This window comes from Plecotus auritus (genome assembly GCF_963455305.1).
Source record: "Plecotus auritus genome assembly, chromosome: 10".
Lineage (NCBI taxonomy): Eukaryota > Metazoa > Chordata > Mammalia > Chiroptera > Vespertilionidae > Plecotus > Plecotus auritus.
In genome coordinates, this window is record NC_137785.1 from 7209359 (window position 1) to 7222091 (window position 12733).

At 43.8% G+C, this 12733-nt stretch overlaps 1 protein-coding gene across 2 annotated transcripts in view; it reads right to left on the minus strand.

Annotated features, from left to right (window-relative positions):
- Positions 1-1003: 1003 nt before the first annotated feature.
- Positions 1004-12733, minus strand: part of LOC308234981 (zinc finger protein 211-like) — a 37841-nt gene continuing 26111 nt past the window's right edge. Inside the window, exon 3 of one of the 2 annotated variants that reach the window (XM_080643527.1) lies at positions 1004-4856. In XM_080643527.1, coding sequence (XP_080499653.1) covers positions 4789-4856 — 68 coding nt within the window. In that variant the 3' untranslated portion in view covers positions 1004-4788. The remainder of the gene's footprint in view (positions 4857-12733) is intronic. The other variant, XM_080643526.1, reaches the window with a different exon arrangement.

The following is a 12733-nucleotide window of genomic DNA, read 5'->3' on the forward strand; positions in this document are numbered from 1 at the left end:
AAACCAGTCAGGGCTCCCCTCCTTTAGATGTGTGCTCTTAAAATCCTCAGGAGCCACATGCTTGTCATTCCTCAGTGCTGCTCAATTTATACAGGGGTGGAAAAAGTAAGTTTACAGTTGTGAGTATGCAAAACACAGTTCATTATTGTATGATTATTCTTGAATTATTGTATTACAACTGTAAACCTACATTTTCCCACCTCTGGGTATTCCCATCACCTGTCACCTAAGAATTTATAACATAGAATATATTCTGTTGAATGATTGGCTACCCTTTTATTGAAGCCTGTGAAGAAGCCTGGTATGGAACCCATTGCTCTGTTCACTGCTGTGTAATACAGCCTCTGAAGCAGTGAGGTTACTAATAAAGAACTGTTGAAACAATGAAACTTGCTGCCATGGCTATTCTTCCACAACTCTAAATTGTTCTGCTCACACCTTACCCTATCTTTCTCACCTCGCCAGTATTTCCCCAAGTTCTCACGAATTGAAAAAAACACACACACACTTGGTTGTGACAAGAATTTCAGTGTAGCCAAGTTTTCACCAGAGCCAAAAGCTTAGGTTAATTTTCTCATCTCTTAACAATCAGGCCCTTGCTTGGTTGGCTCAGTGGATAGGGTGTCAGCCTGCAGACTGAAGGGTCCCAGGTTCGATTCCAGTCAATAGCACATACCTGGGTTGCAGGCTCCTCCCTGTGCCGCGCCAGCACAGCGGAGGGTTCGGCGAGCCTGAGGGAGGGCTGGCTAAGGATGAAGAAAAGACAAAGAGCCCTAGCTGGTTTGGCTCTATCGCCTGCGGACTGAAAGGTCCCAAATTCAATTCCAGTCAAGGGCATGTACCTTGGTTGCAGGCATAACCCCAGCAGGAGGTATGCAGGAGGTAGCTGATTGATGTTTCTCTCCCATCGATGTTTCTGACTCTCTATCCCTCTCACTTCCTCTCTGTAAAAAATCAATAAAATATATTTAAAAAAGAAAAGAAAAGACAAAGAGAATGAGCTGGGTCTAGGTGGATCTTCTGTGCGTGACTGAGACCACAGAACAGATCCAGACTGCAAGCTGAGCCTTTATTTTATAGTCAGAGGTAAACAAGGTAATTTACAATGTTCTTGTAAGTTTCACTTGTTTTGGCAGCAGTTGCTGCACCTCCCACAGCCCATTAGCTACCCAGGAAAGATCTAGAGAGCAGTCACAAGATCAAGCTTAATTATGCTAAGAGGGCTGTGCCCTCCAAGCTGGGACTTGTTTGCGGCTCTGCCAGCAGGTCAGTCTGAGGCTTAACCCTATAACCGCTCCCTACATCTTGGCCTTCTTTTAATTTTAAGCTACTAATAATGGAAGTAAAACTTAAACATCAAGAACAACGTTCTATTAAAGTATTAACAAAACAATGCCAATGCAAAACCCAATAACAGCCAAAACCGGTTTGGCTCAGTGGATAGAGCGTCAGCCTGCGGACTGAAAGGTCCCAGGTTCGATTCCGGTCAAGGGCATGTGACTTGGTTGCGGGCACATCCCCAGTGGGAGGTGTGCAAGAGGCAGCTGATCGATGTTTCTCTCTCATCGATGTTTCTGACTATCCCTCTTCCTTCCTCTCTGTAAAAAATCAATAATTAAAAAAAAAAAAAAAAAAAACCAATAACAAAACAATGCCAATATAAAAACCAGACATGGTTATTAATAAAATAATGCCAATGCAACACTACAATAATAGAGAAATCAAACTACAGTAACATTTTTCTACTAAATAAAAGTTTCTTTTGCTGATTTACTCAAGAGTCCTCGGACTTGGTTGCGCAAGAGTTTGTAGAAGACTGGCAGCTAACCAATGCTAGCATGGCCAGAAACATGATTGAGGGAGTAGCTTCCACTTCTTGCTTTTCTGCCATCTGCTGGGCCTCAGTTGTTAACTTCTTTAGCTGACCCCAGGTTGGCACCTGGGTCTTTTGTATAGCCTTCGTCATCTTCCTTTTCCACTTTGCTGTCATCGGGGCAACTCTCAGTCTTTTGAACGATGGGACAAGGAGCTTCTCTGGGTCCATTGTGGTGACGTACGTAACGCTTTGGCACCCAAATTGGCTGCGCTGCTCCTTCTGGAAAGATACAAACACAACCTTTCCCCACATCATTATTGGATCTGGTCCAAACCATTGTCCAGTCTGTGCATCCTTCCATGGGGCTAACCCCACAGACGCTATTGTACAGGAGGCCCAAAGCCTTTCGGCTGCTGTATGACCCACTGCATCGCAATTCAAAAAATTTAAAGTATAAGGAACATGACTGAGTTTGTTTTGAGGTGACACATAACATCCATCTCCCCCTTTCTGTTTTAGTAATTGCATTTTAAGAGTACGATTTGCTCTTTCCACTATTGCTTCACCTTGAGGGTTGTAAGGGATACCAGTTTTATGACAAATTTGATAATGCTGACAAAAATGTTGAAAAGCAGAACTAGTGTATGCGGGTCCATTGTCTGTCTTTAGCTCTAAGGGAGGACCTAGTACCGCAAAGGCAGCTAGGCACTGATTAATTAATTACATGCTTGGCACTCTCTCCCATTTGGGGAGTCACAAAGATAAAGCGGGAGCAGGTATCTACATGAATATGTCCCCATCTATGCTTACCAAATTCCGGTATGTGGATGACATCCATTTGCCAAATGTGATTAGGTTTAAAACCCCTAGGATTAACCCCCAACGATTGTACAGGGCAATGAATTACACACTGAGAGCACTGCTTAACAATTTGACGAGCTTGCTCCCTAGAAATATGGAATTGTTTGCGTAAGGCGGCAGCATTTTGATGATGCAAAGCATGGGAGGACTGGGCAAGAGAAAATGGGGTAGCCTCTTGCATTACAGCAAGGAGGCGATCAATAGCATCATTGCCTATAGCTAATGGACCAGGGAGACCTGAATGAGATCGGATATGACCAATAAAGCAGGGAAATTGTCGTTCTCTAATGACTTTTTGAAGGTTGAAAAATAAATGAAAGAGTTCCTCTGAATTAGTGTGCCCTACAGTAGCCGTTTCAATTAGTTTGGCCATACTTACCACATAGGCACTATCACTATATAGGTTAATGGTCTCCGTAGCAAAGTCTGTCAAGGCATAGATAAGAGCTTCTATTTCCATCTGTTGTGCTGAAATATAAGGGTTTTGAAGGACCTTTGCACCTCTGCTGCAGTAGTATCCAGCTTTTCCAGAACTGGATCCATCTGTAGAAATGGTTAATGCCTGAGGTATAGGTTGTGACTTCACTATCTTTGGGAAGGTAAAGGTAGTAACTGAGAGAAATTGTAAAACCTTATTTGCTGGATAATGGTTACCAACCTGTCCGAAGAAATTAGCAAGTGCAACTTGCCAATTTGTTGATCGTTGCCAGAGCCAGTCTTGCTGTATAGCTGTAAATGGCACTACAATAAGGTCAGGGTCTTGGCCCACTAATTGGCCTGTTCAAAGGCGGGCTCGAGCTATTAGCTGGGAAACCGAATCATGGAAAGGAGTTAATACCTTAGTTGGAGAATGAGCCAAATATAGCCATTCAACAACTCCAGGAGCTTGCCAAATGACCCCAGTGGGTGTATGTGTCGTAGGGAAAATTAAAACCTGTAAGGGAAGGGAGTAATCAATTCTAGTAAGTTGTGCTGAACTTAAGGCATCCTCAACTTTATGTAAGGCTGTCTTGGCTTCCTCTGTCAAGCAGTGTGGGGATGATGGAGATGAATCTCCCCTTAGTATATGAAATAAAGGGCTTAAGTCAGCAGTGGTTAACTTTAAAGCAGGTCGAACCCAGTGAATATCTCCTAATAATTTTTGGAAGTCATTTAATGTAAGTAAAGTGTCAGTCCAAATTTGAATTTTCTGAGGTTTTATTGTTTTTCCCTCAATAATGCTGCCAAGATAAGAAAAAGGAAATGTCCTTTGAACTTTTTTGGGTGCTATGCATAATCCAGCACAATGCAGGGAATCCTGCAAATCTATATAGATATTATTTAGATGCGTTTTATTTTTATGAGCTAAGAGAATGTCATCCATATAATGAATAATAGAAGACTTAGGATATTTTTTCCTTATAGGATGTATGGCTGCAGCCACAAAATCCTGACATATGGCAGGACTATTGGCCATGCCCTGAGGCAATACTTTAGCATATCTCTACCCCCATCATCCCAAACCCACCAGCGCTGTTCCCTTGCTTCCTCCAATCCTTGCTCATATTTGGGAGAAAGCCCATCATCTGGAGGGCTCTCTCCCACAGGAGCTGTAGCCCCAGGGACTGGAAGGGGGCAGCGGAGGCGCCCAGACTTGGAAGCCTCTGGCAACCTTCCCCCATCTGTCTTAATTCCCCTGCCACATTCATCCACTCCCTTTCTGGAGTGGGCTCTAGGCAGTCCCGAATCAGGGACCACAGACTGAAAGTAGAGGCAGGCATTTCCTCTGGACCTTCAGCTATATAATGATCGCAAAGTTGTTTTCCTACCTTCTCCCAGGCCTCTATATTTACCTTTTCTTCCTCAGAAAACCATGGGCAGGTTTTACTCACAAAATCCAAAAAATCGAAAAGCTGTTCATACCTCACAGAACAGCCCCTTGCTTGGAGCATAGCCTTAAGCATGGATATGCATACATTCCTTCCCTGCGATCCTGAATTTCCCATGTTTTACACCTAGCTAGTACTACACCCCTCTTACTTACTGTGTGTGCACGTGTTGGGGCCTCCTTTCACCTGACAACTGCAGTTCCCTTACACTCAGGTCCGCATTGAGTGCCACTTGGGCCGAACTCAGCCCTGCGTTGGGCGCCACTTGTGCCACGCCAGCACAGCCAAGGGTTCAGTGCCTGAGGGAGGGCCTGCAAAGGATGAAGAAAAGACACACAGAGAGAATAAGCTGGGTCTAGGTCAGGGGTGGGCAAACTTTTTGACTCGAGGGCCACAATGGGTTCCTAAACTGGACCGGAGGGCCGGAACAAAAGCATGGATGGAGTGTTTGTGTGAACTAATATAAATTCAAAGTAAAGGAGCAGAGGGGAGAGCAAGAGAACCCTCCACTCTTTTGGCTCCGCGGGCCGGATAGAACAGCCAAACAGGCCGGATCCGGCCCGCGGGCCGTAGTTTGCCCACAGCTGGTCTAGGTGGATCTTCTGTGCGTGACTGAGACCACAGAACAGATCCAGACTGCAAGCTGATGCTTTATTTTATAGTCAGAGGTAAACAAGGTAATTTACAATGTTCTTGTAAGTTTCGCTTGTTTTGGCAGCACTTGCTGCACCTCCCACAGCCCATTAGCTACCCAGGAAAGATCTAGGGAGCAGTCACAAGATCAAGCTTAATTATGCTAAGAGGGCTGTGCCCTCTAAGCTGGGAGTTGTTTGCGGCTTTGCCAGCAGGTCAGTCCGAGGCTTAACCCTATAACCGCTCCCTACACCTCCCCAGCCCAGATCCTGGTCGAGACATGTGCAGGAGGCAACCAATCAATGTGTTTCTTTCACATTGATATTTCTCTCTCTGTCTCTCTTAAAATCAATAGAAACACATTTTTTAAAAACATGCCTATTTTTTTAAAAAGGGTTTTTTTTCCCCCCTCTTACCCTGTCCAGTGTGACTGATTTTAGAGCACTGGCCCAACCACTGAAGGGTCTTGTGTTTGATTCTAGTCAAGTGCACATACCTGAATTTTAGGTTCAATCCCAGTCCTGGTTCAGAAAGTGCAGGAGGCAACCAATGGATGTGTCTCTCTCACAAGGATGTTTTTCTCTCTGCCTTCCCCTTCCTTCCACAAAAAAAAAATCAATGGAAAAAATATTCTCGGGTGAGGATTAACAACAACAAAAAAGGTGTGTTTTTCTCTCCCACTCTACATCTCAATAATATATATATATAATATCTCATTTTATAAACCACTTGATGCTACTTAAAACCTTGATGAAACACATCCAAATGTGCTGTTGTCTTTATGAAATCAACATATTGTTCATTTTTTTAAAAATGTGTTTTTATTGAGATTGAGATAGAGAGGGAGATAGAGATAGAAATATCAGTGATGGATGAACTGCATCCTACACGCCCCCTACTGGGGATTGAGCCCAAAATGTGGGAATATGCCCTGACTGGGATTCAACCCAGTGACCTCTTCATTCATGGGTTGAGACTCAACACCTAAGCATACCAGCCAGGCTCAGTTTCATTTTCAACTACGTCAAATATTCTGAAATAACACAAAGTATGAAATAAAGAAATTCCAAAGTTAATTACACAATGAAATAAGCATAGACCACTCCTCTGTTGTACATATTAAAATTTAATCCATGATGAGAGCAACTGCCACAGTTTAAAACTTACAAAATAATTGGCAAAGCAACTAGAAATATGGCTGAAGGTATCCTGTCCCCAATTGTTTGTGAGGTATATTAACTGTTTAGATGACTTGTGACAATGCTTTGTCATTCAAGGCTTCTTTCCTTGATTAAGTTACCTGAGATTTTGCTGAAGTCCACGGAATTGAATGTGTTTGTGAGTTATTTCCGGATGGATTACCTGGCAGATGAGGCAACATGAATTACTTCAAACCATGCTATATTCACTGCCCAACCAGTGACTAGGTGTAGTGTCAACTGATGTCTAATGTCTTACTTTCCAGAAGACATTTTCCCACAATTAAAATATTTACTCAGTCATGATCACATGATCATGACTAATGATCACATGTGAGATGTTCTACTTCCAAATAAAGTGGTTTTTCAGTCTGTCACATTTCATTGGATTTACCTCAGAAAACACTCTTTAGATATATCATATCCTAAAATATTTTCATCAATTTTGATTGTATCTGAGATTTATAAATTTTTTCATCAATATAAAATAAGGGGTAATTGGTCAGTAAATACAGCACTACATTCTTTACATTAAGCTATTCTTTGCATACTATTATCTTGAGGGCCTACAGTTTTCCCCAAAGCAACTACCTGTAAATTCTCTTATCTTGAATAAGGACTGACAGGCGGGCAAAAGCGTTACCACAATTGCTGCATCCCTAGGGCTCTCTCCTGTTTTCTTTGATGAACATTGAGACCTGACTTCATAGTGAAGGCTTTCCCATCTTTATTACATTCATAGTGTTTCTCTCCCATGTCCATTCTGATGGGTAATGGGATTATTTTTGCACAATGAGAATTGCCCACATTCAGAACATGAAAAGCAAGTCTTTCCTTAGTGAGAGCTCAGATGTTGCACGAGGCATATCTTTTTCCTAAAGCCTTCACCACATCCACTGCATTTGTAAGGCTTCTCTGCAGTATGGATTTGTTGATGTATTCTGATTCTTCATGGTAAAGTCCATTCATGGCATATAGTTTATCTGCATATGAATTTTCAGAGGTGCAATGACCATGTTTCTCCAGGTTAGCCTTTGACACATTCATTGAATATATAAAGTTTGTCTTACATATAAGTGCACAAATGTACAGAGATCACTATTCATGGAGAAGTATGAGTTTGCTCATGCACAGTGAGATGCCCCTTCATGCTAAAGCCCTTTTCACATACATTGCATACACAGGGTTTCTCTCCTGTATGTGCTTGCTGGTGTCCGATGAGATGGCACATCCAGGGGAAGCATTTCCCACACTCATTACATACATAAGGTTTATCTCCAGTATGAATTCGCTGATGTACCACGAGGCAGTGCTTCATTGAGAAGCCTTTCCCACATTCACTACACACATTCGGTTTCTCTAAAGTGTGAGTTCTTCGATGTACAGTGAGATCAGTCTTCATGGTGAGGCCTTTTTCACATACAATACATATATAGGGCTTCTCTCCTGTGTTTGCTGATGTCTGATGAGTGTTCTTCCAGGTGAAGTCTTTCCCACACTCATTATACATGTAAGGTTTCTCTCCAGTATGAGTTCAATGATGTAGGATGAGGCCACGCTTCACTGAAAGGCCTTTTTCACATTCTCTGCATGTATAAGATTTCTCTCCTGTGTGAGTTTTCTGATGGGTAGTGAGACTAAACTTACTAGAGAAGGTCTTCCCACATAGACTGCATCCATGAGGTTTCTTTTCTGTATGAATTTTTTGATGGGTAGTGAGACTAAACCTCGTAGAGAAGTTCTTTCCACATAAACTGCACACATGGTGTTTCTCTCCTGTATGACTTCACTGATGATAAATGAGCCGAGGCTTTTTTTAAATAAATCTTTATTGTTCAGATTATTAGTTGTTCCTCTTCCCCTCCCCCCATAGCTCCCCTCCCCCCCAGTTCCCACCCCACCCCAGCTCCTTACCCCCCCTGACTGTCCTCATCCATAGGTGTACGATTTTTGTCCAATCTCTTCCTGCACCCTGAACACTCCCTTCCCCTAAGAATTGTCAGTCCACTCCCTTTCTATGCCCCTGCTTCTATAATGTTCACCAGTTTCTTCTGTTCATCGGTTTTTTTATTCACTTAATTTTTAGATTCACCTGTTGATAGATATATATTTGTTGTCACTTTGTTGTTCATAATTTTTATCTTTACCTTTTTCTTCCTCGTCCTCTTTTTAAAGAATACCCTTCAGCATTTCATATAGTATTGGTTTGGTGGTGATGAACTCCTTTAGTTTTTTCTTATCTGTGAAGCTCTTTGTCTGACCTTCAATTCTAAATGAGAGCTTTGCTGGATAATCTTGGTTGTAGGGTCTTGCTATTCATCACTTTGAATAATTCTTCCCATTCCCTTCTGGCCTGCATAGTTTCTGTTGAGAAATCAGCTTACAGTCGTACAGGTGCTCCCTTGTAGGTAACTGTTTTTCTCATGCTGCTTTTAAGATTCTTTGTCTTTTGCCCTTGGCATTTTAATTATGACGTGTCTTGGTGTGGTCCTCTTTGGATTCCTCTTGTATGGGATTCTCTGTGCTTCCTGGACTTGTAAGTCTATTTCTTTCACCAGATGGGGGAAGTTTTCTATCATTATTTCTTCAAATAGGTTTTCAGTATCTTGCTCTCTCTCTTCTTCTGGCACCCCCATAATTTGGATGTTGATGCGCTTGAAGTTGTCTCAGAGGCTCCTTACACTATCTTCATATTTTTGGATTCTTTTTTCTTTTCTGGTTGGGTGTTTTTTGCTTCTTCGTATTTCAAATCTTTGACTTGATTCTTGGGATCCTCTAGTCTGCTGTTGGATCTCTGTATATTATTCTTTATTTATGTCAGTAATGCTTAATTTCTGATTGGTCCTTTTTCATATCCTTGAGGGTCTCATTAAATTTCTTGGAGGTTTCTATGAGGTTTTTTTTTTTTTAAATATATTTTTATTGATTTCAGAGAGGAAAGGAGAGGGAGAGAGATAGAAACATCAATGATGAGAATCACTGATCGGCTGCCTCCCGCACACCCCCTATGGGGGGATCAAGCCCGCAACCCGGGCATATGCCCTTGACTGGGAATTGAACCCGGGACCCTTCAGTCCACAGGCCCATGCTGTAGCCACTGAGCCAAACCAGCTAGGGCTCTGGGAGATTCTTGAGTAATCTTATAACTGTGGTTTTGAACTCTAGATCCAGCATTTTGCTTTCATCCATTTCTTTCATTTGTGACTTGTCTCCACATTTTGGCTGCTTCCCTGTGTTTGTTTCGATGTACTGAGTAGTTCTAAGTCTCCTTGAGTTGATAGAGTGGCCTTGTGCGGTTGGTGTCCTAGAAGGCCCAGTGGCTCAGCCTTTTCAGTCACATGAGGTGGACACTCTTGGTGCACCATTTTGTAGGCTGTTTGCACAGTCTTCTTGTAATTAACCCTTGATTGCTGTTGGTATCACTGGGAGGAACTGACCTCCAGGCCAAATGGCTGTAATGACCAACTGTGTCTACACTGAAAGATCTGTTGCACACAAGACACCCTTATGGGGCAGGACTTGCTTTAGTGGGGCTTTGATGCTCACTGAGTCTGACCCTTGATTGTGTCTCTTATGGATGTGAAGAGTTGTAATGTGGTATGGTCTCATTCTGACCACTGGGTACACTGGCTCTTGGATCTCCAAGGAGGTGCAAGGTCAGCCAGTGTCTGGGGCCGCCTAGCAGGAGCTACAGAGATATCTGCAGATTCCTCTTCTTTTTTTTTTTTTTTTAAAATATATTTTATTGATTTTTTACAGAGAGGAAGAGAGAGGGATAGAGAGTTAGAAACATCGATGAGAGAGAAACATCGATTCAGTTGCCTCCTGCACACCCCCTACTGGGGATGTGCCCGCAACCAAGGTACATGCCCTTGACCGGAATCGAACCTGGGACCTTTCAGTCCGCAGGCCGACGCTCTACCACTGAGCCAAACCGGTTTCGGCAGATTCCTCTTCTTTGTAGGGGGTTTGGAAGTGCCCAGACGAGGCCCAGCTGTGAAGCAAGGATGGCAGGGCCTTGGGCTTTCCTTTGGAAGCTCTGGGGCTCTCTGACCCAGCTGCAGTTTGAGAGGTTTTAGGCAAAAGGACAGGCCGTTCATATGCAAAAACCGATGCCCACAACTTGTGTGGGGTTTTAAATTGGATGGGGTGGGGTCTCTGGAAATCACCAGGGCCGAGCAAACAGCAATAGCTGTCAATAAGCTCTGAACCGGAGAAGTCACCGGTTCCCCGCTTCCCACGCCCCCATGCAGGAACAATGATTGCTGCGAGCCCCTCTAAGAAAAAGCCACCCTCGCATTCCTGTCCCGATGCCAGACAGTCCCGTTTCTTCAGGTATGTGGCTGGGTCCCCCAGAGTCTCGTCTGGAACTGGAGTTCAGAGCAAATGGGAGCTTGTATCTCCATCCCGGTTAAAAGAGCAGCACATCCAGTTGCCAGCACTTCCCGTGCCTCCGCGCCACTTACCAGTCTCAGTGCGCCTTCTTCACCTCTCTAGTTGTGGAACTTCCACTCAGTCAACTTTCCCGTGGTTCTGGGTGGTAGTTGTTATGCCGTTTCGTTGTGGTACTGATATGGTTGTGAGAGGCAGCAAGTATAGGGGATTACCTATGCCACCATCTTGGTTCCCTCGAGCCGAGACTTTTTGATGAATGCTTTACCACATTTACTACACGCATAAGATTTCTGTCCCATGTTGGTTTTCTGATGTATACTGAACTGTGATGTCGTGAGGAAGGTTTTGTCACATTTAGTGCATTGATACTTCTTCAGGTCTTCATGAATTCTTTGATGGTCACGCAGCCTGGACTTTCTAGAGAAGGCTTTACTACATGGACTGCATCTGCTAGGATTCTCTGTACAATGAACTCTCTGATGATCAGTGAGCTATTTCCATGAAGGCTTTCCCTAAGCACATATGTGTACTTTCTCAATGTTGTGAGTGCTCACTTCCTGAATGGCCTGCGATTTATTATTGATGGGTTTGGTGCTGACAGGCAATATAATTTCAGTGTAAAATTGTTCATGGTTAGCATGCAGAATGGGTGTCTCCTCTCCTTTCAACTCAACAAAGTTCTTTATGTTACAATTTCTGTTTTGGTTTTCAAAACTTAACTTTGAGGAGAAACCAGGATGGCGGCATAGGTAAACACCTAAACTGCTGCCTCGCACAACAATTTCAAAACTACAACTAAAAGACAAAAAGTCTATCACCCAGAACCATGGGAAAGCTGGCTGAGTGGAAGTTCTACAACTAGAAGGAAAGAGAAAAGACCACTGAGATGTGCACAAGCGCTGAAAAGCTGAGGTACGCAGGTGCGCGTATCGGGCTGGTGGCGGGCAACTGGGTGCATTGCTTTTTTTAACCCGAAGGGAGACAAGCTCCCGATTACTCCAAACTCCAGTTTCTGGGGAGACGCTGGGGACCCAAACTCATATGGGGAGAAGCTGGACTGTCTGCCATCAGGTCGGAAAGTGAGGGTGAATTTCTTGCAGAGGTGCGCCCAGCAATCATTGTTTACTGCGCTGGGGCACGAGACACGGGGACTTGGAAAGGTGGAAATGCAGAGACGGCTGATTGGCAGGCCTCACTGTTTGCCACGCCCTACCCTAGTGACTCCCTGAGACCCCGCCCCACACAATCTAAAAACCCAGCCAAGCTCCATGCAGCAGCTTTTGCATATAAATGGCCTGCCCTATCGCAGCTTAACCAAACAAACTGCAGCTCTGGTCAGACAGCCCCAAAACCTCCAAACCTCAAGCAAAGAGGAGAAAACTGTAGTTCTCACTGTACCTCCTGCTGGGTGGCCTCAGACAGTAGCTGACCTGCACCCCATTGGAGATCCAGAAGCTAGTGTATCTAGTGGTCAGTGTGAGACGACACCAGATTTCAACTACTCACATCCATAAGTGACACATTCAAGAGGCAGACTCAGTGAGCACCAAAGCCCCACTGAAACAAGTCCTGCACCATAAGCGTGTCTCCAGCACAGCAGTTCTTCCATTAAAGACACAGTGGGTCCTCACAGCCAATTGGCCTGGAGGTCAATTCCTCCCAGTGACACCAACAACAATCAAGACTTAACTACAACAAGGCTGTACACACAGTCCACAAAGGGGTGCACCAAGAGTGTCCACCTCAGGTAACTGGGAGGCCGACCCACTGGGCCATATAGGACACCTAGCACACAAAGCCACCCTACCAACTCAGGGAAGCAACGAAAATGTGGAGACAAAGAAACAGATCACAAACGAAAGAAATGGAGGAAAACTAACAACTAGATATAGAGTTCAAAACCATGGTTATAAGGTTTTTCAAGAATTTCCTAAAAAAGGCCGATAAAGCCAAAACCGGTT